The sequence below is a fragment of the Corapipo altera genome, unplaced genomic scaffold (assembly GCF_003945725.1).
Source record: "Corapipo altera isolate COAL_440 unplaced genomic scaffold, ASM394572v1 45, whole genome shotgun sequence".
Lineage (NCBI taxonomy): Eukaryota > Metazoa > Chordata > Aves > Passeriformes > Pipridae > Corapipo > Corapipo altera.
This window is the reverse complement of record NW_020884877.1, coordinates 11,193,498-11,219,168: the sequence shown is the minus strand read 5'-3', so window position 1 is coordinate 11,219,168 and position 25,671 is coordinate 11,193,498. Positions and strand designations below refer to the sequence as shown.

The window sequence follows — 25,671 nt, the reverse complement described above, 5'->3', positions numbered from 1 at the left end:
TGTTTTAATCAACTTGTATTTTACTTTCAATTGTATTTTACAGATGAGACTGAACACTGTGGATCATATATTGAGCTGTTCATTAACTTCAGTCAGGTAATTTTACTCTACATGGTTGCAAATTTATAGATGGATATGCAAATAAGAAGCCTCATTCTCTAAAATGGATTAGTTTTTAGTGAGATATTCTCTTTTCAGTCTATTTCTGGATATTACACTGTAAGAGTTACTTGCATATTTTTATTGGTGATCTGTTAGATTCTTTTTTTTTTTCATTTATGTAGTTCTTAGCCTTGTGGCTACCTGTGTAGCGAAAAAGATACTGTTTGTACATACTACTGAACTTCTGTGTCTTTTATGCAATGGTAAGGCAAGATCTACTAGGAAGGACAGTATTTATCTTCAGCTAAAAGATTAAAATGTCAGAGTTGCAACAGTCTTGAAACAACTAGCCTCCAAGGCCATATGCTCAATCGAATTCCTTCTGTACTTTCCTTTAATAAACACCACTGTTCAGATCCTTTCCATAAAATATGCATCTCCAAGTAATTTCACTCATTTAGCATTCATTTTTCTTAAATTTGGTGTTTAGATTTAGAAACTAAATTCTTCTTTGTAAGAATATATTGCTGATCTGACACTGATCTCCCACTGTTTATGTCACTAATTGATATAAATTATTGTTAAATATACTATTCTACCAGATTGTACAGTTTTACAAATAACTAAATAATAAAATAGTTTGTTATAAGATTATTGAGACTATTAACTTTTTTGTTCCACAGAAAACAAAGTGGGATAGAATCTTTGTTGACATTTCCATTTTATGCCTTGATTTTCTCCATGTTACTATACCTTTAACTGTCACTTTAGATTTGCAAGTATCAGTGCCAGCTGCATTTGAAGCTTTGCATACATATTCTCCTGAATCGGATTTGGTAACTGCAGCGAGTTCTAGAAGAGCTACTCCATTAACAAAGCTGAAGTTGCATCTGTCTGAAGCTCTTATTTCTCTCCCTGCTTTCAGCCACTGAATCCGGATTGGCTGTGATCCTTGGACATGACAGCTAAGCTGGATCGTATCACCTTCCTCTCCTGCTGCTGACTGAAGAGGCTGGTCAAAAACTGGAGGCTTTTTAGGTTCTGGAATATGAAAATGCTTGAGTGAATACTTGGGAAAGTATGATCAAGAATATAAGAGAAAGATGTGATTCTCAAAGATGCAATGGCAAGGATGGATAAGGATAAATAGAAGTCTGAGAATGTCAATCATAATGTTAGAAAATGGAATAAATATCAAGAGAGCATGAGAGCATGTTTCCCATACAAACATGTGAGAAATATCTTTATTCACTCAGTAAGATTCTTTACATGTAAAACATAGTATAAGAATTAAAGCGCTATTAGGCTGCAAAACTATAGAAGAATCTTTAAAGAAAAAAACAATGCAAATCTCCTGCAAGACTATTATGATAAAGTGTCATGCTGCTGCAACTCACTGTCAGCCCTGCCTAAATGTAGATGTAATTGCACAAACCCCGTTATTCCATGAAAAAAGAATGAATAAAAACTCAATAAAAACATTACAAAGATTTCAATATTCACATTAAATCAGCAATAGCAAATAGTGAAAAAGAAGCTTATTCCTGAAAAATAATGGGTTTTTAAATCATAAAACTAAAAGAATTTCTTGATTTTATGTTTTAACTAAGTTTTATCACATCCATCTCAGGACAAATTACTGCTGTTAAGGTAAGTATAACCAGCCTATAAGAGAGAACCTATATATTTGCAGCTCAATAAAATAAAGAACAGCAAGAAGCAAAGAAAAATAAGACTTCAACCAACCTCTGATAACAACAGAAGATGTACTCAACACGCTTCCTGCTTCATTGGACACTTTACAGGTATATAAACCAGCATCTGATTGCTCTACGACCTTTATATGCAAAAGCAAGGTATTGTTTTTGAAAGATATTTCACAGTGAGCACTTGAATGGACTTCCTGATTGTTTTTATACCAAGCAACAGTCAAAGGCTGAGAGCCAGAAACACGACCCTCAAGTTTAAGTTCATTCCCTTCTGTTTCTTCTATGGCTTCAGACAGTTTCTTAGTAAAAGTAGGAGGAGTTTTTCGTTCTGTAAAAAAAAAAAAAGAATAAATTCCATGAATCTAACTTGAGATGAAAAGTTCTAAGGAAAATGTTTCAAGAAAAATTTGAACATTGTGAAATTATTTGCTCACATTTAAACAGGATATAATTTTAAAGGGAAATTATGCTAAGATAAACAACAGGTGTCTTGCTTTTCCAGTCACTGTCATAGTTGATTTTCCTACTTGAAAAAAATTCTTATACTGATTTAAGCCAAACACCATTTAAAAAACCCCAAGAGTTTTGACAAGTTGTTAAGAAATAGGCCAAAGCCTATGAAGAAGAAGTAGGCCAGAGGCTATAAAGAAAGTAGGCCAAATAAAATATTTCATCTCTTCCCACTGTTGCTAGTGACCCTTCCTAATTCCCTTAAAACACCCATAAGTATCTCCACATAGGTACTTTAGGCTACATCTAAAAAGTTTTCTCAAAGTTATCTAGCAGTAATAAGGGTAACATCCTTTATAATTGAAGGAAGAAAAATGTACACATAATGTATTATCTATTCAATACCTTTAACAGTCAGTTGAGCTGTGCAAGAGTCCTTTCCAACTTCATTGCTAGCATAGCATGTATATACTCCAGAATCTCCCCTGTCAACTTTCAAGATGGTCAAATGGGCTGTATTGTCTACATAACTGATCTGATAATTTCTTCCTGTTCTAATCTCTTGGTCATCTTTTGCCCAAGTGACTCTAATAGGCTGTGTTCCAGAAACGTGACACTCAAAGTCAGCACTTTCTCCAATAATACCATCCACAGGTGTAAGTGGGATGTCAAAGAATGGAGGAGTCTTCCCTTCTGAAGAGTGAAAGAAATAAAAAAGCACCACTTTAAAATCTCGATTTACTTTAAATCTCTGTGAAATAAGCATCTTTTGTACAATACTAAATTCATATATAAAGTAAAACTTAGTTTTAATATATTTCTATTAAATATTTCACAGCCTACCGACCTGTAAGGATAAGCCTGCCACTAGAAGAAGCAGTCCCAATAGCATTGGTAGCTGTGCAGGTATATTGCCCAATAAGGCTCCTATCTGTCTTCAAAATCTGGAGAGTTGCTACATTATCTACGAAGGATGTGTGAACATTGTAGTCCTCTTTTACACGTGCACCGTCTTTAAACCAAGATACTTCGATGGGTTCTGAACCAGCAATGCCACAATCAAACATAACTGGTAAGCCAACAGTTTCATGAACATCTCTTAATTTTCGTGTAAAAGAAGGAGGAAGTTTACGCTCTGTAAGAAAACAGGTATTGTACAGTGAGGTCTTTCAGAAGACATGCAAAGTGTTATTCAGCATATCATTTATTTTGAACCTGATGTGAAAAGAGCCCTGTGCGTACGACGGCAGGAAAATATATAACCATTCCGCCCTCAGTTACATCTAGTGAGCCTGTTTAATCTTCAGGACTGCTAATGGTGGAAACAATCAAAGAAATATCCTCAGTAAGGAAAGAAGATGGAAGCTTGTAACACTACAGAAGAGGTGTGGTGACACTTTTCAATTAGCTTTACTGGCAGGCCTTTGTTAGTAGAAGACAGTGCCAAGGGTATCTTATACATCAAGAAAGAGTAAAGTGTTTTACAAGGAAGAGGTAATCTTTGTTTTTCAAAACAGCAAAGCATACTTAGGAAATATAGGTCATATTCTTATTTTTAAAATTGAAATATTCACCTTGAACTGTGAGCAAAGATGAAGAAGCAGCCTCCCCAACAGTGTTTTCTACTTTGCAGATGTACTCCCCACTGTCACTACTGTCTACCTGGCTGAAAACCAGAGTAGCAATTTGGTTCTTAAAGTGCATTTTCATAGTAGCAGTTCCTCTCAGCTTTGTATCGCCTTTGTACCACGATACAATCATTTCTGGTGTTCCAGCAACCTGGCACTGTAAGGATGCAGAATCCCCAACAGTCACCTGCACTGGCTCCAAGGGTGTAATGAAGTAAGGGGGTTCTGAAGGACAAAGAAACACCATTAGCATAAAAAGATATTGCACAATGAGCATTAGGAATTCAAATAACACTCGATGGAGTGACGGTGTCTTGACGCACCTAGTATTGTGATTGCACCATGACAATTATCTTTCCCAGAATCATTTTCGATATGACAAGAATATTGCCCCTGATCTTCTAGTTTACTGCTAGGGATTTCCAGTATGGCAGATGTTTCTGTAGTGGTGATGCTACACTTTTCAGAGTGCATTATGTTAACTCCATTTTTCTTCCATGTCACTGAAATCGGTGGAGTACCCATATATGTGCATTCCAAGATTAAAGTTTTCCCTTTCTCTACACTTAAATCATTCACCTTCTTCACAAATTTGGCTGGTTCTATAATGAACAATGAGAAGAAACCAAATTAAATAAAGCCAAAAGATCATCTTTATAAGTATAAGAAGCATTAGTCTGGACAAACCTTTGACAAAAAGATGTGTAGTGCAAGAAATTTTTCCTGCCTCATTAGAGACCTGGCAAGTGTAATCTCCACTCTCAAGGGGATTTACATCAAAGAGCTCCAGTTCTGCAACTGAATCTTGCAAGGTGATATTGCATCTGTGTCCTGGTACTAGTTCAACACTGCCTCTGAACCATTTAACTTCCAGTGGAGAGGAACCTTTTATGATACTAGTAAAGGTTATGTTTGCCCCAGATAAAACATCCAGTGGTTCAGGTTTCTTCACAAAAGATGGTGGTTCTAAGCACACAAATAGAAAAGAGAAGAAGTACATTTGAACTTCTTTTGAAGAGCACAGTAATGAGAAATATGCAAGAAAGCAAAGAATGAAGCTTTTCTGAAAATAAATTTGTGCCATCTGACTCTGGCTTTTTATTGATACTGACCTCTAACACTCAAAAACGCGCTGCATTCATCAGACCCTGCTGCATTAGTAGCTGTGCACAAATAAGTTCCCATATCAGATTCCTGAAGTCCATTCACTTTCAGAGAACAGGTATTGTCTGCAAGGGTAGCCTGATACTTGTCTCCACTGGTAATCTCTTGTCCATCATGAAACCAGGAAACCAGAATAGGTGGTGACCCATAAACTTTGCACTCCAGTACAGCAGAAGAACCCAGCTGACCGAATGTTTCTTTCAGTTTTCTTGTGAAAGAAGGAGGTATAATACGATCTGCATTTGTTTAAAAAAAAAATTTAAAAATTACCATACAGGGTCTTAAAATGCAGAAAGTTCTCCATGCGTAAAAAAATGAATGACCTTTCTTTTGCTGTATCTGCGTTAGCATTCTGCTGCTAAGCACCCAAGTATTTGAAATATAAATAGTTGATTGTTAAGGATATGCTGGAGCTTTCATCCAAACTTTTTGAGGGACACCTTTTATTTTTGCTGTTCTGTTTCATAAGCAACAATATTGCACCAGCTGTCCAAGAAGACATGCAGATTAAAGCTGAAGAAATCAAGTCCTTTCAATAACTCCTGCCCCGCAGAGTTTAGGTAGGCATCTATTATTGAAGCCTGTCAAAGTAGCATGCCAAGTACTCCTAAGATTACACAAGCAATGAGTTTCTTAGGTTGCCAGTCACAACAATCACTTTGCTATCTGAAGGCTTTGTAAAAGAACTAAAGGATCATATGTACTCAAAAAGAGTAGTCAACTAACCTGAAACATGCACTGAAGCTGTGCAGCTGCTTTTACCAACACTGTTTTTCACCTCAAAAGTATATTCTCCACTGTCTTCTAGTGTTGCATTGAGGATCTTAAGCCCAGATACTTTGTTGAAGAAACTGATTTTATATTTATGGTCAGTGGACAGTTCATTACCATCCTTAAACCACCTAGCAGTAAGCTCTGGTGTGCCATCTACTGTGCATTCCAGAGCACAAGAGTCTCCCGCTGTAACTTTGACTGGGCCTGGTTTCTCTACAATGACTGCAGGTTCTGCAATGAAAGGCAAGTCAGAAAAATTTTTAAATCAACAATGCAATAGTTGTTATCATTATAATTAACATTTAAATTTTAAAGAATCTTAAAACACATTGTGTTTTTATTGCATGCTACCAACCTAGCACTTTCACCGTGGCAAAGCATTCCTGAACTCCAGCATCATTTTTTATCTGACAAATATATTTCCCAGCATTGGTTGGTTCTGCATTTCCAATCTGCATAGTTGCAATGTTTTCTGAATAGGAGATCCAAAGATTATCACTTTCTCTAATGATTTCCCCTTTGTCTTTTAACCAGAGAACAGAAATGGGCTGTGATCCTTTTACTTCGGCCTGCAGTTCAATTGACTCCCCAACTACGACTGTGAGATCACTCAGCTTCTTCACAAATGTTGGTGGTGCTATTTAAGAGAAGATATTTAACAGTAAAAAAACACACCAGGAGCGGAAAAGTAGGAGGAGAACTACAGGAACAAAGAAATGTCAAGAAGGTGCCAATCTTTGTACAAACCTCTTAGTGTTACAGAGCCAATGCAGGTGTCACTTCCGACATCATTTACAGCTTTACAGTGATATTCACCAACATCTGCAGTATCCACACTAAGAATGTGAATACTAGCTGAATAGTTCTCAGACATGACCTTATACTTTTTGCTGCTCCGAATTTCTCGTTTGTCTTTATACCATGAAATCTGGAACGGAGGAGTGCCCTGAAGCTCACATTCCAGATGAATATCAGACCCTTTCAAGGTCTGGACTGGATGGGGCTTCTTGGTAAAAATGGGGGGTGCTGGAAAAAAATAAAAAGAAAAGAACTATAGTTTATGTTATTTGAGCAAAGTAGATTTAAGAGGACAGACAATTCAAGGAGCCATTCTGATGCCGAATAGTGAAGATAAACAATGGATAAGAAAGACCTCCCACAGAGATCAGAAACAAACAAGAGATTTGCCATCTAGTCAGAGAGGTTTTGGCCTCCCTGACAAAAGAAAGTGGAATTTAAGAGTTTTTCGACAAAGGAGGACTTTTACTGCTAGAAATGGAAGGAAAGAACTGAGGTTCTGACCTTTTACTCTCAGTGAAGTACTGGTGCTTGCACTACCCGCTGGATTCTGAGCTTCACACGTGTAGTCACCGCTGTCTTCAACACTGAGGTTGTGCATTTCAATGACTGCCACTGAATCCTCAAAGGACATTCTGTATTTTTCACTGGGATGAATCTCAGTTTCACCCTTGTACCAGGTGACTTTGATTTCTGGAGATCCACCTACTTTGCATTCATACTTAATGGAATCGTGCTGTTTCACAAGTTTTGAGGAGTCTAGTTTCTTAATAAACCTTGGTGGTTCTGGAAAGCCAAAAAGGGGAGATGATGCTTTAAACTGCACTGATTCTTTGAATAAGCAGGGAGATAAGTAAGAAAAACTGTAAACTTTAGGGACTTATGGGAAAAATCTGATTTTGCAATGGTTATAGATTTTTTAGATGATTTTGAGTTGGTCCAAAATCTAGATTAGGAAGCAAACAAGTTCTCTATATGCATTTTAGTTAGTTTCTCCTTACTTTATTGACCCACTGTACCTCTCCTTGTATGTATTCACTACTTATTCTTTAAGAAATATCCTCTTGTAATACATGACCAATCAAAATGCCGGATGGAAATGCAAGAATACAACTGTTCAGCCAAGCAACATTAGTAAAAGCATTTCTGTTGAGCATTAGAGCAACTGCTTTATATCTTAATATGTGACTAATAATTAATATAGTCAATAAATGTTTCTGCATTATAACCTCTCACACATTTAATGCGAAGCCAAACATAAAGTTGCATGTAAGGAATAAAAGTTAAGGAGCTTATGTAGCAAACAAAAGAGCTTCAAAATAATCATGCTGACAAGAATTATGAGATGACTGGTATTACAGAAGTTGGTGTTAAATGTCCTGTGACTGAAAAGTAAACCAGATGGTTACATTTTGTTCCATAAGTAGAGGAAAGGAATGGAGGTTCGACACTTTTCATCAAAAGTACCATGTGGATGATTAGAATCACAAGACTGAATGCCTGTGGATCAAAGATATAACCAGTAAAACTAAGAGGTGGTAATGTGGGCACAACAAGCAAATCTCTCTGCAAACCAGGATGAAGTGCCACTTTGCGCATCTGTCTGTAAAGTGTAGGAAGAATATCTATTTTATTGTGGGTTACTTCAACCTGTGGGTCAATTGCAGAACATCCTGTGTTGTTAGTAACAAAACTTCCTTAGAGTTTCTAAAAATATAAATAATGGGTCGTTAACGTCGGGACTCTTGGGACCTTAGCAGTTTACTATCAGATTTCAAATTTGAGAGGAAGTTGATTATCTATCTGCATATTAACAGTTGCTGAGTAGTTACAGTCTAATTCCACTCCTTTCAAAAAATGAGGATATGCATGTTAGTAAGGTATATATTTAGAATGTAAAGTAGTTTTTAGAACATAAAGCAATTGTTAAAACTAACGGATTGGGAATATTAGATGTTAAAGTGAGAAAGTTAACAAAAAACTGGGAGTTTTTCAAGGTCAATTGAACAAAAGATCCTAATTCTACAAACAAGTTGCATGCCATAGAAGTGAGACAGTATATACTCAAATTGAACACAATGCAAATCAATACACACAAAGAGATTGCGCTTCCAAGCTCTATAGAAATTGGCTGAAAACAACAAACATCACTAATTTAACAGCCCTGGGGAAACTGTACAAATTCTAAAGGACTGAAGCGACTTTAAGTGTAAACTCAGGATCAAAAAATAAAATAATAATCCTGAAAAAAAACCCCAGGATTTTATGAATAAAGATTTGAAGGGTAAGAAAATAAATAAGGTCAGCTGGGATCACTTTATGAATGGTAACTCTGGTCAAATAAACCTATTAGCAATGTTATAATTAATAATAAACAGAATTGTGATTGCGGTGGAAAGAAGCTTCAGATCTTTTGAAGAGATTAGATTTCTTACTACAACCTTCTGTAAATTAAGCCACATAGTACAGCAACCCTACTTATTACTGAATTCAGATAATTCAGTCTTATACACTCTTCCCATCCCCACCAAGAAAAATCCCTAAGGCTAGAATATACTCGATATATAAAAAACATTTGTTACACAATTAATACAAAATCTTGCTACTGGAAGTTCAACTTCCTGTGTTATTTGTCTTAGCGAGTAAAAGGAGTTACTCTTGAAATATTTTTCCCCCAAATTCATACAGAGGAAAAAGAAAAAAAAAGGAATGAAAATGCTAAACCAACAGGGACATCTGAACTCAAGCATAATCTAAGCAGTGTATTTTACATTTCTTCTTTTACAAAATCAGTAAGAATAAGATGTCAGGAACAGTTATAAATAGTTCCCACCTACTTTGAGAAAATTGCCCTAATATACAAGTGTCACTCGTACCAATAGAGTCTGACCCAGTAATAAATTTAGATTTCACTTTTAGATCCACACACTATGTGGAGAAGTGAAGTGTTGTTGGAACAGATATTTGTTACCAAGTCTGCTCTCAGATCCTCCAGTTTTGCTGTCTAGAACAGCAATTTTCAATGTTTTCAGCCTGTGAAAGAGCAAAACTACTTGCAGGAGCTGCACACCCAGTACAAATACTTTTAAGCCTCATAAGTGAGCTGAGTTTCTGTCAGTTTCTTTCCCTCCCATGGGCAACCTAGTGAATGTCACTGCTGGAGAAAGACTTCAGAAAGCTAGATTTTGCTGGCCAACATGACCATTCATAAAGACGCAACAGGGTACTAAGCGAGAGTTAACATTTCAATGGAAGAATCCCTTTGATAAGAAAAATCACACACTATACCAGATCAGAAGAAAGATTAATAAGTATTTATGTATTACAATAATATTTAAGTGAAATAAGACATCTTAATGTAGCCTCTTGTGAAGGTTGTTAATTGCACGTCTGTATTCAGGACTGTGTTTTCCAGTGTGTCTTGCAAAGAAAAGCCTTATGAACACTAAAGCCCACAGCAATACCTTGTACAGCCAGCTGAGCTGCGCACGCGTCCTTTCCAACACTGTTGCTGGCAGTACATGTGTAGAGTCCAGCATCCCCTTTACCAACTTTTAGGACTGTCAAGCTGGCTGTGTTTTCCACGAGTGTCATTTTGTAGTTGCCACCAGGACGAATCTCTCTGTTGTCTCTGGTCCAAGTAATCCTCATGGGAGCAGAACCAGTCACATGGCACTTAAAGGTTGCACTTTCCCCTAGTGCCACATCGATAGATACTGGTTTGATGTCAAAGAATGGAGGTTGTAGTTGTTCTGCAAAGAGGAAAGTATGCCAGAACTCATCATCAAGCCCTTCTCACCACTCCGTGCCCATTGTCCCTTGCCACTGCACAAAGGGTAGAGTCGGAAAAGGTGGGGGGAAATAAGAGAGCAAAGACATAGAAAATTCTTCATTAAAGTATGAGGTACAAACCTGTGAGGAGAAGTTTGGCACTGGAAGATGCAGTCCCCAGAGCATTTTGGGCTGAGCAAGTATACTGGCCACAGTGAGCCATACTAGTTTGCAAGATTTGGAGAGTCGCAACGTTATTTAAGAAGGCTGATTGCATGTTATCACTGTCGCTTAAGAGAACCCCATCCTTGTACCAAGACACCTGGATAGGCTCTGAGCCATTTATACGGCAGTCAAATGTCACTGGGGCACCAACCACCTCCTGAATATCTTTTAGTTTTCTGGTGAATGTAGGGGGAAGTTGACGTTCTGTAAAACAATAATAATCACCACTATCAGTAAGAAGCCATCCTGTCAACCTGGAATTAATTAACTTGGAAATTAATAAGAACCCCTTCCTGAAGGCAAAAAAGAGTTCCTACAAACTACCCCAGAAAAGAGTGGCCCTTGGTCCATCACCTTTAACAACAAGCAAAGCTGTGGAGGTGGCGAAGCCGATGCTATTTTCTGCTTTGCAGATATATTCTCCAATGTTGCTATCCTCTACAGTGGAGAATGCCAGTGTCGCCACATTGTTCTTGAAGTGCATTTTGTAAGCTTGTGTTGATCTCAGCTTGGTGTCATCTTTATACCAGGACACCTTGATTTCTGGCGAACCACCAATCTGGCATTTTAAGATCAAGGGCTCGCCAACCTTCACCTCCACACGGTCCAGATGTGTGACAAAATAGGGTGGTTCTAGGGAAGGAGAGAGCATGGTGAGCAGAGACAGAGCATCACTGGGGTGGGTGCCTTAGGGGAATCAGGGTTGAGGCATACCTAAGATGGATACAAGGCTGTGGCAAACATCCCCACCCGCCTCATTTGCCACCTCACAGGTGTATTCGCCTTCATCATTCTTGGTGCTGTTGAAGATTTCAAGAATGCCAGATTTTTCAGTAGTTGTAACACTGCAGCGTGGGGACTGTGCAATGGGTATGCCATTTCTTTTCCAGGTGACAGAGATGGGAGGGGTACCTATGTAGCTGCTTTCCAGCACAATGGACTTCCCCTGCTCCACACTGAAATCACTTAATTTCTTCACAAAGACTGCAGGCTCTGTGAAGAGGTATAAATCAATAGTGAGAGGGACAGAAGTGGAAGAGATGCAGGCAGACCGTGAATTAAGACAACTGTGCATTCATGCACACACTCAAACACACCTTTAACAAAGAGCTGGGTTGTACATGAGGCACTGCCAGCATCATTTGTGACCACACAGGCATAGTCCCCGCTGTGGCCTGGCTCCACGTTGTACAGCTGCAGCTGTGCCACAGATTCTTTGAAAGAGATGGAGCAGTTGCTGTCCGGCACCAGTTCCCTGATGCCTCGAAACCAGGTCACTTTGAAGGGAGCACTACCCTTGATGTAGCTGGTAAATGTTACACTTGATCCAGGCAAAACTTCCTGAGGATCAGGTGTCTTCACAAAAGAAGGTGGTTCTAAAGATCATGCAAAGAAGTGAAAGAGGGAAAAAGATGTTAATAGGAGAGTTTCTGTGGGGAGGAAAACTGGAACAGATTTGAGTCAAGAAAAAAAACCCACAGGAAAAATCCCCCCAAAAAACAAACATGAAAAAGAAACCATGAGAAAGCAGAGGGGAGAAAGAGAAGAGGGAAGAAGAATTTTGGTGAAAGTACTGTAGTATCCTTACACTGACCTTGTACAGTCAAGAAGGCACTGCATTCATCAGATCCAGCCACATTGGCTGCCACACAGGTATATGTCCCTGTATCTGTGGCATCCAGAGCATTCAGCTTCAAAGCACAAACATCATCCAAGAATGAGATTTCATATTTTTCTCCACTAACAATCTCATTCCCATCTTGAAACCAGGACACAGATATGGGGGATGTGCCAGACACTTTGCACTCCAGCAGCACTGAGGATCCCAGTACCCCATTTGTTTCTTTTAATTTTCTTGAGAATGAAGGAGGAACAAGACGATCTAAGTAGGACAGGGAAGAAGCACAGGAAGAGAAAGGTTGGTTTTGGGGTTTTTTTCAGTGGAAAGAAAAGGGGGAAAAATAAAAGCTTCCTTTAAAGACAAATGTGAACAACAAAGATATAGAGCTGACCTGAAACATCAACTGAAGAAGTGCAGCTGCTGTCCCCCACTTCATTGTGCACCTCAAAAGTATATAAGCCCCTGTCTCCCCTGTCTGCAGAAAAGACTTTCAAAGTGGATATATTGTTGAAAAATGTAATTTGGTATTTGCGGTCACTCCTTAGTTCTCTGCCATCTTTGTACCACTTGGTGATAAGTTCAGGTGTTCCTCCTACTTTGCACTCCAGGGTAAAAGGATTACCAGCCATTACTGTGATCGGCTCAGTCTTCTCTAAGATGACTGCTGGTTCTGAAATTGGAAGATCTGTGTGTCACCAATAAATCTACCCTCAAACTAGTGAGCAGAGGACATAAGCAGAGAACAAAGGCAATTTTTCAAGCTGTAAGATATAGTATCTGTGAAGTAGGCTATACCCACCTAGGACTTGTAAAAAGGCAGAGCACTCCCGCATGCCAGCATCATTTTTGATCTGACAGATGTACTTCCCAACATCAGCTCCCTCTGCACTGGCTATCTCAAGAGTTGCTATGTTGTCCATAAACCACATTTGAACATTTTCACTCTCCCTAATAACTTCACCCTTATCCTTGAGCCAGACAACAGAAATTGGTGGAGATCCTTCCACCACTGCCTGCAGAGCTGTTGGCTCCCCGATGAAGATTACAGTGTCACTCAGCTTCTTGGCAAACCGTGGGGGTTCTGATGGCAAAAACAAGGAGGCAGAGGACAGTTAATCATACATGCTTGCTTGAAAGAGGGACAGCAAGAAAATCAAGAAAAGAGGGCAGTGATGTTGTTGATCCTCTAGCATACAAACCTTTGAATTTCACTGGGCAAGTGCAAGTGTCGCTTCCCACCTCATTCATAGCTTTGCATTGATATTCTCCAGTATCTTGAGATTCCAGATTGAGAATATGAAGACTGGCAATGGAGTGTTTTGCTGTCACCTTGAATTTCTTGCTGCTCCTGACCTGCCTTCGGTCCTTGAACCAAGCCACCTCAAAGGGTGGGGTCCCTTCTATCTCGCACTGGAGGATAACATCTGAGCCTTTAAGAGTCTCCACAGGGCTTGGCACTTTGATAAAAACAGGTGGTTCTATAAAAAAACAATCACATCATAATGTGTGAGCCTGCTTCTCTGGGTGGGTTTCTGGAGAGTAGCAGGAGGCAACATATTCAGGAAGGGAGCCTACATTTATTCTTGTAAACACATATTTAACTTTTAAATATGTGGCCTGACCTCTAAAAAATCCCAGCAGTCCAAAGAGCAGAAAATGTGACACTTCTGCACCTGTCTGGAGTCAGTGCTTGATGTCCCTCCCCAAAAGCCACTCTCCCTGCTCTCCAGGATCACATTCCGGCTTTCCTCCCCACTCTTTCTAGTTACGAAAGCTACAATCAGTGAGACTCAGCTACACAGCCTCCTCTTCCGTCTTAAATTTTATTCCTGTCAGGATCACTGTGTATAAAGAGGAGGCAGAGGGATGGCTGAAAAGTATTTCCAGCTCCCTCACCATGGCTGGTGTTCTATCTAGTCCTTGTGATTTGAAAACCTTGCCTTGTTCATCTTTCAGTTGACTTATATGGAGAGACAAGGGAACAGCTGCACAGTGCTCAACACCCACCACAATTTCCTGCCTGATCTCTGCTGCATAAACACAGCAACATTTCAATGTGAGACCAGATGGAGAGACACTGTCCCAGCAGCCACCAACTTCTGCAGCAGCAGCTCCCTGTCTGAGGGACGTGCAGCTGGGAGCAGGGACTGGTAGCCAGGGATTCTGGCTGTGTGTGAAGCCACGCTGCTAACCTTTCACTGTGACTGAAGTGCTGCAGCTGGCTGTGCCAGCAGAGTTATGGGCTTCACATATGTAATCCCCAGCATCTTCAGTGTTGGCACCCGGGATGGTTAGCATTGCCACGGAGTCTACAAAGGACATGTGGAGCCTGTCGCTCGCCTGGAGCGCCTGATCATTTTTATACCACACGATTCTGATCTCTGGTGTGCCACTGATTTTGCATTCAAGTTGAACTGTGTCCCCCTGCTTCACGAACCGCAAAGCTTCAGGCTTCTTGACGAACTTCGGAGGTTCTGCAGAACAGAATAAATATGTAGAGAATGACAGGATACCTGTTTGTGAAATCTACAGTGCTGAGCGAAAGTTCTGGGAGGCACAAGAGTACTGAGAAACAACAAAGTAAGACTGCTACTGCAGCAGGCTGCATTCCCACCAGAATTTCCTCTCAAGGAAAGACAGAAGATGGAAAAAAGAAGGCAAAGACAACAACTCAAACTACGTTCTGCCACCTTTAGACCCTGCTGCATCAGACAGATGAACCTATAGAAAACATACAAAGGATGGTTGCTCCATCCAAGAGAAATTTTGCTGTTACCTTTGAGGGGTAACAGGTTCGCAGGCCAGCATGAAAAATTTTACAAGTCTTTCATCCCCAGGAGCAACAGAAACACGGTAGGGATAGTTTCACTTGCTTACACATATTTAAAGTATATTTCTGCATGAAGAAATTAAGTGATGCATAGTCTAGATTAAATCAACAATTCAAAATTGAAATCTTTAGCAAAGTCAAAAGAGTTCGCTGGTAAACAACGGCAAGATACTGTATTTACTTACCACTGTGTTCCAATAGTAATTACTATGACTGAATACCACAGAGACTGTAGCCAACCACTAAAGTTAAAAGCAGTGTGAGTGCAATTCTACCTACAAAAAGGTTCACAAAGACAGAGATTTCACAGGCACAGAAGGTTTCTACTGTTACATATTATGATGGGAGAAGGTCACTTCATGGTTTATGTCTGCTGTCTGGAAAGCTGCTTTCTATATATTTCTGAACTAGAAATGGTAGAAGATGAGACAAAAAAGTCTCTTTACCCAAGAAAAAGAAAACACACAAACAAAAGTGATTTAGTCTTAATACCTTTGACACTGAGTTGGGCTGAGCAAAAGTCTTTCCCAGCTTCATTACTAGCTTGGCAAGTATATTGGCCAGAGTCTCCTTTACCCACTCTGAGCACTCGAAGGTGAGCTGTGTTGTTTATAAATGTAATATTGAAGTTTCCTCCTGTTCGAATCTCCCGACCATCTTTGGACCAGGTTATGTGTATTGGCTGGGCACCCGTAACATGACATTCAAAGTCAGCACTTTCTCCAAAAGGCACATCAATAGATTCTGGTTTGGTGTCAAAGACAGGTGCTTGCTTGGGTTCTAAAAGCACAAGAAAACCATGTAATACACCTCACAAAAAAGTTAATCCAACACATATATACCATTGCATGCATGAAAGGAGAGAGAGGAGCCCGTGATCCAGGTAAAAGTTTTGTAAGCCAACACACCTGCCACTGTGAGCCTAGCACTTGTGGTGGCAGTGCCCACAGAATTGGTGGCTGTGCAGGAGTACTGCCCAGTATGATTCATCTCGGTTCGCACCAGTTGCAGCACTGCAACGTTATCTACAAAGGATGTGTGCACATTGTGATCATCACTCAGTGGCACCCCATCTTTGTGCCAAGTAACAGTAATGGGTTCTGAGCCATTGAGCCGACACATAAATTTAAGGGGTAAACCAGCAGGGTGCTCGATGTCCTTTAACTTTCTTGCAAAGGAAGGTGGTCGTTTGCGCTCTAGAAGAAAGCAAGTAAAGGATAAATAATCCCCAGTAAGCAATTTTTTTATAGTTTTGTGAGAGAAAAAGAATTTTATCAAGCCAATATAAAATCATCACCTTGAACTGTTAAGAGAGCCTTTGTAGATGCAGTTCCTACACTGTTTTCTGCCTTGCAGATATATTCTCCAGTGTCATTGCTAACCACTTTGTTGAAAATAAGTGTAGCAACGTTGTCTTTAAAGAACACTTTGTACTCAGGAGTAGACCTGAGTTTTGTGTCACCTTTGTACCAAGACACAGTAATTTCTGGTGTTCCAGCAACACGACATTGCAATGTTGTATAATCCCCAACTGACACCTCAAGAGGTTCCAAGTGTGTAACAAAATAGGGAGGTTCTAAAAAAGAGAAGCAATTAGATAGGGTCATTGTAGTGTCAGGCTTTGGAAAGCATACACTTAAAAAAAGGCAAGAAAAAGAAGCAAAGGGTGCACACACCTAGGGTAGAGACCACAGCTTCACAAACATCTCTTCCCGCCTCATTTTCAACATGGCAAGTATATTCTCCTGAATCTTCTTTGGTGCTGTCAAGTATTTCCAGGATGCAGGATTTCTCTGTGGTGGTGATGCTACACTTCTGAGATTGTGTGATGGTGTGGCCATTCTTCTTCCATGTCACAGAGATGGGGAGGCTGCCTGTGTAAGTGCCCTCCAGGATGATGGGCTTGCCAGGTTCCACATACTGATCACTCAGTTTCTTCACAAAGACAGCTGGCTCTAATGAAAGGTAAGAAGTCACAAATGTTGAACACAACATGCCAAATGGAGAGAAGGAAAAAATATTTTAAGGTAAATAGAGAGATCTATCTTTACAAACCTTTTACTGTAAGGTGTGTTGAACAATTTGCCCTGCCAGCATCATTAGTCACTAGACAAGTATACTCTCCACTTTGGGGAGGAGTTACATCAAATAACTCAAGCTCCACAACGGACTCCTCCAAGTAGATATTGCATTTGTCCCCTGGCACAAGCTCATTGGCCCCTCTAAACCAGTTGACCTTAAAAGGAGGGGTTCCTCTGACAACACATGTGAAAGTGATGCTTGTGCCTGGCAATACATCCAGAGGCTCTGGTGTCCTCTCAAAAGATGGTGGCTCTAAACACACAAGAGAAAAAGAGAGATGAGGCAGGTTGCTGCAGCATAACTCTGGCATTTCCACACACTACTGAAGACAAAGAGCAAAATCTTTATTTTTCAGTCAATAATTTTCCCCAAGAATATTTACAAGAGACCGCAGGCAATTTCAAAAGAGAAAGAGAAAAGAACAGCTCAGAGAGCTTCCTGACTATCATATACTGACCTTGTACAGTCAATACAGCACTGCATTCATCTGAACCAGCTACGTTGGTAGCTTTGCAGGTGTAAGTTCCAGTATCTGAGTTGCTCAGTGAATTAACTTCTAAAATACAAAGGTTATCTGAAAAGGAGATTTGATGTTTTTCTCCATTGACTAATTTAAGTCCATTTTGAAACCAGGCAACAGAAATAGGAGGTGAACCTGACACTTTACATTCCAGCAGTGCTGATGAACTCAGAACACAGGGGGTGTCCTTTAGTTTTCTTGTGAAAGAAGGAGGAATGATTCGATCTGCATAAGAAAACATAATAAATCCAAGGTTAGAGAGAAAATGAGGAAAGGAATGGAAGAAAGGACAGAGAACATGACCAAACAAAAGCTTTTGTAAAAGATAGAAGACAAGATACCCAACCAACCTAAAACATCAACTGATGCTGTGCAACTGCTTTTCCCCACGTCATTTTGCACTGCAAAAGTGTACAGTCCACCATCTTCCTTTTCTGCATCCATAATTTTAAGTGTAGATACGTTATTGAGGAAAGTAATTTTGTATTTTTGACTGCTGGTCAGCTCTTTGCCATCCTTGAACCACCCAGTGGAAAGCTGTGGTGTGCCTGCCACTTTGCACTCCAAAGTACAGGCATCTCCTACAGTAACTCTCATTGGCTCTGCTTTCTCTACAATGACTGCAGGCTCTGGAAGGAGAGATGGGTAAAGTATATGGTGAAAAGAGGATTTGATTAGTACTAACTATAAGCATTACAGCAGTATAAGATGGAGTTTACACATTTGATGCTAAAGAAATTTCAGTTTGTTAGAGTGGAATTTTTTCAGCTGTTTTTTTCCATCCTTTCTTCTACCCCAAACTGGAAGTTTCAGATGCTCTAAAAAATTAAGTACAAATATTTTAATCTCCTAAGAGAAAAATGCAACTACCTGTCCCTCTCCCACCAGGCATGAGCGGTTCCTTTTACTCCTATCCCTGAAAATTGGAAATACGGAACCTGACTGCTGCTTGTTGGGCAGAGAATGATTCTCTGTTTTGATTGTTTTGAACTCAGGGGCATAAGCAGAGTATACAGCTGACACTAAATAGCCAAGTTTCTAACTTTAAAAAAACCCCAACTTTCATGAATTTGTGCTTTTTACCAACCTAGAATAGTTAAGGTAGCCATACACTCGCGACTTCCAGCATCATTTCTGATCTGACAGGTGTATTTTCCAGAACTGCTTGTCTCCGTGTGCACAAATTGTAAAGTTGCAATATTTTCCATAAATGTGATCTTCGTGTTTTCACTTTCTCTAATAATTTCCTCTTTGTCTTTAAGCCACTGCACAGCAATTGGCTGAGAGCCCTCCACTCTTGCTTGTAACTCTACTGGTTCACCAACCACAACAGTCACGCTGTTTATTTTAGTCAAGAATTTTGGTGGTTCTGAAGAAGAAATACGAAGTTACAGTAAATACTCACAGTGTTTTCTTAAAGAAGAGCAATGCAGCACCCTTGGGAGCACTGCAGAAGGTACGTGTATCAATACTTTACCTTTCAACTTCACAGCGCAAAAACAAGTGTCACTTCCTACATCGTTCTGTGCTTTGCACTGATATTCACCAACATCCGCAGCTTCAACATTAAGAATGTGCACACTTGTCTGGTAGTTTTTGGTTGTAACCTTGTACTTCTTACTACTGCGGATTTGTCTCCTGTCTTTGTACCAGGCAACGTCAAATGGAGGTGTTCCTGAAATCTCGCATTCCAGGCTAACCTCAGATCCTTTGACAATATCTACTGGAGAGGGTTTCCTGCTAAAGACAGGAGGTTCTAACAAGGGAAGAGAGGAACATTTTTAGAAAGGAGTCTAGAGCTATTTGGCCAACAAAGTTTACTGATATCAGCTTCTAAACAATGAAACTGCTGAGAATATCTTCAGAAGGGGCAAGGGCTTCCCTCATTTTCTGGGCACATTATGAAATTAACTTGCCCACAGGTGAGCATTCAGAGTCCTTAGCTCCTCTGTATAAAAGCTAAACAGCAGGGTGTCCCTTGGCAGAGAGGGTACAGGTCTCATTAATCTAGTAGTAATCTCCCATACACAGTGTAAAACTGATACTATTCAGTTCATATCTGTTCTTTTTCTTCATATTTCAGCTCCTTTATATAGAAATCCCCACTATGATATGTCTTGGACATTTAAAATTTAGAACTGGGGAACAACTAGCTTAGAATTTTTCTGCATTAAGAACATCATCCTTGTTCGGGAATTGGCAAGGAGGATGAGGGGCATCAAGAAATAAACATGACATGAAGAAAAGGGCAACCCTGAAATAAGAAATTAAGCTTATGTTCCTATGGATTTCCAAGGGGTACAACCACCAGAGGAAAAATAGGATGCAATCAGAGAACAAGAGAACAGCTAACCTTTCACTGTGACTTTGGTGCTACAGCTGGCCTTGCCGGCAGGGTTGTGAGCTTCACAGATGTAGTCACCGCTCTCATCAGTACTGAGATAATTCATTTCAAGCACAGCCACAGAGTCAATGAAAGACATCCGGAATTTTTCACTGGCAACAATTTCATGGTCATTTCTGAACCACACTACTTTCATCTCTGGAGATCCACTTACTTTGCACTCAAGCCGGGCTGAGTCACCCTGCTTGACTACTTTTGTTGCCTCTAGCTTCTTAGCAAACTTGGGTGGTTCTAAAAAAACCAAAACAGTGGGGTCAGGAAGGTTTGAATTAATACTGGAAAGAAAATATGGGGAAAAAGAGCCAAAAAACTATGGGTTGCAAGCACAAGAAAGGGAATTCACTTGGCAGTGTATCAAAGATCACTGGAGTGGGTTTGGTAAAAAGGAAAGAGAAGAAAGAGACAAAAAGGTTGCAACACATCAAGAAAGAGTGCACACCTGTTACCATCAGTGTTGTAGTGCAAGAGTCACTGCCAACGTCATTTGAAACGTGGCAAGTGTAGTGCCCAGTCCTAGAAGTATCCACTGAATAGAGGGTTAAGAACCCAGTTGAACCTTCAATCCCAATGAAACAAGTTGGACCAGATACAAGTTCTAAATCTTCTTTGAACCACTTTACTGTAAAGGGTGGTGTTCCTTTTAGTGTGGCCTTAAACTCCACTGTGGAATCTGGGATGGCTTGTTGGCTTTCAGGTTTTACTAAGAAGCTTGGTGGCTCTGGAGTTTTTAAGAAAAAGAAATACTCAGTTACATCAGAAATGTCTAAGAATGAAGAAAATTAGTGAGGCAAGCATGGAGACCAAGTTTTTAGTATTTACATCAAGATATATAAGAGTGTTATGTTAGGACAAGATTTAAGGTATTTTTCCAGCATCTATCACAAATAAGAAGTATTAAAAGAGTTTCAAACCTTTCACAGTCAGGACAGCACTGCAAGAGTCGTTTCCAGCAACATTAGAGACACTGCACGTGTAATTTGCACTGTCTGCCAGCTCTAGATTAGCAATCTCAAGTGACATAGTGTTCTCATGGCACAGACTTCTATATTTTGCACTGTCAGTTATCTCTTTTCCATCCTTAAACCATTTTGCAATAATGGGGAGTGACCCAGAGACTTTGCACTCCATTTGGATAGAAGATCCCAGAACAGTATCCTTTTTGGTTAGTTTTTTGATAAACACAGGAGGAATTGATTGATCTGCCCAACACAAGAAATGGCAAAAACACACTGGTCAACTTCTTGCTTAGCTTTCACAGGAATTATTATTTTTTTCATTCCCTCCCTGTATTGGCAAATTTCCCATATGTCAATACAAACCTAGCACAGTCAGAACAGCTTCACAGGTGCTACTTCCAAAGTCATTTTCAACCTTAAAAGTGTATGTACCACTATCCTCCTTTGATACAGGTTCAATCCTGAAACTGGCCACATTGTTTTCAAAGGTCATTGTGTAGTATCTACTGGGCAGGAGCTGTTTGCCATCTTTGTACCATCTTATTCGGAGCTCTGGCGTCCCAGCCACAGTACACTCCAAAGTCACAGGGTCTCTTTCAGTGACTTTAAGCGATTTAGCCTTTTCTATGATCTGTGCAGGCTCTGAGGTATAAAGAGTATAAAAACAACAGTTAGCTACGTAGATAGGGGACTGACTTTCAAATACTCATCAAGGTCACACCTTGTACACACCTTGTACAAAAAGCAAAGCAAAACACTTCTCCAAGCCAGATTCATTCTTGGCCTGACAGGTGTATCTCCCTCTGTGGCTGAGGTCAACATTAGCAAGCTTCAGTGTGGCCACGTTGTTCTCAAAGGTAATATGGTGATGCTGATCGTCTTCTAATATTTTCTCATCTTTTATCCATGACACAGATAAGGGTTGAGCACCTGCTATGATGCACTGAAAGAATGCATCACCTTTCAAAATGCTAGTGACGTTCTCCAGCTTCTTGACAAAGGACGGTGGTTCTGTTGTGTGAGTTTGGTTTAGAAGAGAAGTCATGGAAAGGGAAGAGGGGAAAGTGAGATCATATAAAGTAATCCTAGTCACTACAGTTTAGCTAGGCAATATAATGTTTGAGGTATGCTTCCTAGAGGACTGACCTTTCAAGCTGAGCCTTGTGCTGCAAGAACAGCTCCCACCTTCATTTGATATAATACACTGATATTCACCAACATCCGAGACATCACAGTTAGTCACATTAAGAGTAAATACTAATTCTTTGGTGGAGATGGCATATTTCTTGCTGCTGAACATTTCCTTATTGTTCTTCAGCCACTTCACCTCAAATGGAGGAGTACCAGTCACCTCACACTCTAGTGTGGCCTCTGAGCCCTTCACTACCTTGGTGGGACTCAACTCCCGAACAAAGGTTGGAGGCTCTATAAAGAAGAATGATAATAACCTTTAGTAGATAGTAACATTAAATAGTTTTGAGGGGAGAAGAAGTATCTCCTACTTCCTCATCCCAGATATGTGACATAGATGACAAGATGTTCAAAACTAACCTTTTACTTTCAGCTCAACGCTGCAGCTCTCACTACCTGCATCATTGTGGGCTTCACAAACATAAATCCCACTATCTGCCACTCTGGCTTGAGTGACTTTCAAAGTAGCTAATCCATCTATGAAGGAGATGCCGTACTTAGCCTGGTCAGTCACTTCATTCCCATCCAGGTACCATGTAATGTGGATCTCTGGTGTGCCTACTACCTGGCACTCAAAAGTGGTGGACTGTCCTTCACGCAAAGCTACTACAGAAGTTGGCATCTGAATAAATCTGGGGGGCTCTAGAAGATGGACAGAGAAGTTGAGGCTTTTAATATTTAAGGTTGGAATAAAATGCAGAATTTAAAGAAATAAAAAGGTTTCCTCCCCCTCCCACCAAAATTGCACAGAAAAATCAGAACCAAAAAATGAGGAGATTGGGTTGCACACCTTTTACAAACAGAGTTGCTTTGCAAGTTGCAGTCCCCACATCATTGCTTATCTGACAAGTGTAGTTCCCAGAATCAGACGTTCTAGCTGAGAAGAGCTCCAGTACACTAGATGTGTCGTCCTTCCAGACAGATCGATTGGCTCCAGACAGGAGCTCCTGGCTGTCTTTAAACCACTTTATCTGCAGAGGAGTAGACCCTTTCACCAGTGCTTTGAACTGAACTCTAGCACTGGGCACAACCTCTTGAGACTGGGGTTTTTCCACAAAATATGGAGGTTCTATAACACGCAAAAAGGAAGAAAGGGGATTACGCTGAGACAGGGAAATCCAAAATTATGAATGAGACCCCTAACACAAGACAAAGAAAGAACTCAAACCTTTGACTGTTAAGAACCCGCTGCATTGGTTGCTTCCTGCTTTATTTGTTGCTTCACAGGTGTAAGAGCCAGTGTCTGTGCCTTCCAGTTTATTTATTTCCAGAAATGCAGTATTATCATGGAAAGAATATTTGTGTTTTTCACTTGCTGTTATTTCTTGGCCATCCTTGTACCACTGGATACTTATAGGATGTGAACCAGACACTATGCACTCCAGGTGGACAAAAGACCCCTTAATGCTGTCCATTTTCTTGAGTTTTTTTGTGAATTTAGGTGGTATAATGAGATCTATCCAAGACAGAGTAAAAAGACAAAGTATGAAATTCAGCCTTGATTGTGACAGATATCAGCTCAGGAGAAAAGATTTTGAATCTAAAAACAATGGTAAGAGAAAGCCCATACACACCTAGGACATTAATGTTGGCAGAACAGCTACTGCTCCCAACGTCATTGTGAACCTCAAAAGTGTATTCTCCACTATCCTTCTTTTCTGCATGAAGCACCTTTAGGACTGAGACAGTATCTGTAATACTGATCTTATATTTTGGGCCTAATGTCAGTTCCTTGCCATCTTTGAACCATTTGGCTGTAATAGGTTTTGTTCCCGAAAATTTACACTGCAAGGTTGCTGGGTCTCCCTCAGTCACATCTATTGACACGGCCTTGTCCACAATTGTAGCAGGTTCTGTTGTAAACAAGGAGATAGAGTGTTAAGGGCATCTGTAAAAATCACAAGGGAACCATCTATGATCACTGCAAGCCCTCAGGGTAAGACCAACCTTTGACAGTCAACAGAGCAGAACACCTCTGAATTCCTGCCTCGTTTTTAGCCTGACAGAAATATTTCCCATCATGTTTCAGCTCAATAGATCTCACCAGAAGAGTGGCAACATTGTTCACAAAGGTCATTTTGATATTGCTGTCTTCAATCACTTCATCGTTGTCTTTCAACCAGGACACAGTGATGGGCAAGGAGCCTTTAATAGCAGCCTGAAACACAACCGTGCCCCCTCGAAGGGAACTAATGTTTTCTATCCTCTTCAAAAACTGTGGAGGCTCTGGCAGGAAGAAAGTGGCTATGTAAGTATGGGTTTGGTGCACAACTGTGGCACAGATACCACATTGGGCTAAAAGCATGCTAGTGGTATTCTACACCTTGAACTAACCTTTCAGTGTGACCTCTGAACTGCAGAGGCAGCTCCCAACATCATTTGTTACTCTACACTGATACTCGCCAACATCAGAAGCATCAAACCTGAAAACGTGGAGACTAATCAAAGATTTTTCAATGCTTATTCTGTGCTTCTTACTGCTCCGCACAGGTTTATCATCTTTCACCCAAAACACTTCAAAGGGAGGCGTGCCAAGCACCTCACACTCCAAAACCACATCAGAATCCTTCAAGACTTCCATGGACTGAAATTCCTTGCTAAAATAGGGTGACTCTACAGTGCAAAAAGAGAGTACAAATGCGTTAGTCAGACTTCTGAAGCCTCTAACACTGTACTGAATTTAAAAAGACAAACTGTGCGGCAGGATGTCACACACACCTTTGACTGTAACAACACTACTGCAAATATCTTTTCCAGCATCATTTTTGGCCTCACAAATGTATTCTCCACTGTCTTCAGTATCAACTTCTGAAACATGAAGTGTTGCCAAAGATTTTGCACAAGACATCCTGTATTTTTCACTCTCTTTTAGCTCTCTATCATCCTTGAACCATGTGATTTTAATCTCAGGAGTACCAGTGACTTCACAGGTCAGCTCAACATATCCACCTTTCTTTACCAGATGGGTCGGCTCTAGCTTCTCCTTGAAGGCAGCAGGTTCTGTGGATTTAAGAAGAACGTTCAGGACAAAGAAAGCAGGAAAGAGCGCCACTGGGTCAATCCAGCAGCTAGAATTTTAAAAGAGAGTAAGAATGCAAACCTTTTACAAACAAGTTTGCACTGCATGTTACTGAGCCAGCTACATTGGAGACTTTGCAGGTGTATTTTCCAGAGTCTGCTGGTTTGACTGCATAAAGTTCCAAGTAACTTGCTAATGCTTCTGTCATAATGTAGCAGGCTCCTCCAGTCACAAGCTCAGTATCACCTTTAAACCATTTCACTGTCAGTGGTGTTGTGCCTTTAAATGTGCCTTTGAAATGTACGGTTGACGCAGGCAGTACATCTTGAGACTCTGGTTCTACAGTGAAGCTGGGTGGCTCTAGATTGCATTGAAAGGAAAAAATTGTCAAGAGTAAGACACATGGCCTGCAGTTTGGGAAAGAAAA

General features: G+C 40.2%; 1 protein-coding gene across 1 annotated transcript in view; it reads right to left on the bottom strand.

Annotated features, from left to right (window-relative positions):
* Positions 1-25,671, bottom strand: part of TTN (titin) — a 237,924-nt gene that overhangs the window by 153,997 nt on the left and 58,256 nt on the right. The window contains exons 51-95 of the mRNA XM_027637206.1: positions 25,326-25,604; positions 24,944-25,225; positions 24,560-24,838; positions 24,173-24,451; positions 23,800-24,078; positions 23,394-23,681; positions 23,016-23,294; positions 22,586-22,867; positions 22,181-22,459; positions 21,767-22,045; positions 21,398-21,676; positions 20,990-21,277; positions 20,518-20,796; positions 20,028-20,309; positions 19,152-19,430; positions 18,762-19,043; positions 18,025-18,303; positions 17,612-17,899; positions 17,128-17,406; positions 16,749-17,027; positions 16,370-16,648; positions 15,981-16,268; positions 15,565-15,852; positions 14,435-14,716; positions 13,442-13,720; positions 13,042-13,323; positions 12,634-12,912; positions 12,216-12,503; positions 11,719-11,997; positions 11,336-11,614; positions 10,976-11,254; positions 10,538-10,825; positions 10,090-10,377; positions 7,130-7,411; positions 6,575-6,853; positions 6,183-6,464; positions 5,780-6,058; positions 5,002-5,289; positions 4,577-4,855; positions 4,213-4,491; positions 3,836-4,114; positions 3,109-3,396; positions 2,667-2,954; positions 1,849-2,139; positions 856-1,143 (exon numbers count right to left, since the gene is read on the bottom strand). Coding sequence (XP_027493007.1) covers positions 856-1,143; positions 1,849-2,139; positions 2,667-2,954; positions 3,109-3,396; positions 3,836-4,114; positions 4,213-4,491; positions 4,577-4,855; positions 5,002-5,289; positions 5,780-6,058; positions 6,183-6,464; positions 6,575-6,853; positions 7,130-7,411; positions 10,090-10,377; positions 10,538-10,825; positions 10,976-11,254; positions 11,336-11,614; positions 11,719-11,997; positions 12,216-12,503; positions 12,634-12,912; positions 13,042-13,323; positions 13,442-13,720; positions 14,435-14,716; positions 15,565-15,852; positions 15,981-16,268; positions 16,370-16,648; positions 16,749-17,027; positions 17,128-17,406; positions 17,612-17,899; positions 18,025-18,303; positions 18,762-19,043; positions 19,152-19,430; positions 20,028-20,309; positions 20,518-20,796; positions 20,990-21,277; positions 21,398-21,676; positions 21,767-22,045; positions 22,181-22,459; positions 22,586-22,867; positions 23,016-23,294; positions 23,394-23,681; positions 23,800-24,078; positions 24,173-24,451; positions 24,560-24,838; positions 24,944-25,225; positions 25,326-25,604 — 12,699 coding nt within the window. The remainder of the gene's footprint in view (positions 1-855; positions 1,144-1,848; positions 2,140-2,666; positions 2,955-3,108; positions 3,397-3,835; positions 4,115-4,212; positions 4,492-4,576; positions 4,856-5,001; positions 5,290-5,779; positions 6,059-6,182; positions 6,465-6,574; positions 6,854-7,129; positions 7,412-10,089; positions 10,378-10,537; positions 10,826-10,975; positions 11,255-11,335; positions 11,615-11,718; positions 11,998-12,215; positions 12,504-12,633; positions 12,913-13,041; positions 13,324-13,441; positions 13,721-14,434; positions 14,717-15,564; positions 15,853-15,980; positions 16,269-16,369; positions 16,649-16,748; positions 17,028-17,127; positions 17,407-17,611; positions 17,900-18,024; positions 18,304-18,761; positions 19,044-19,151; positions 19,431-20,027; positions 20,310-20,517; positions 20,797-20,989; positions 21,278-21,397; positions 21,677-21,766; positions 22,046-22,180; positions 22,460-22,585; positions 22,868-23,015; positions 23,295-23,393; positions 23,682-23,799; positions 24,079-24,172; positions 24,452-24,559; positions 24,839-24,943; positions 25,226-25,325; positions 25,605-25,671) is intronic.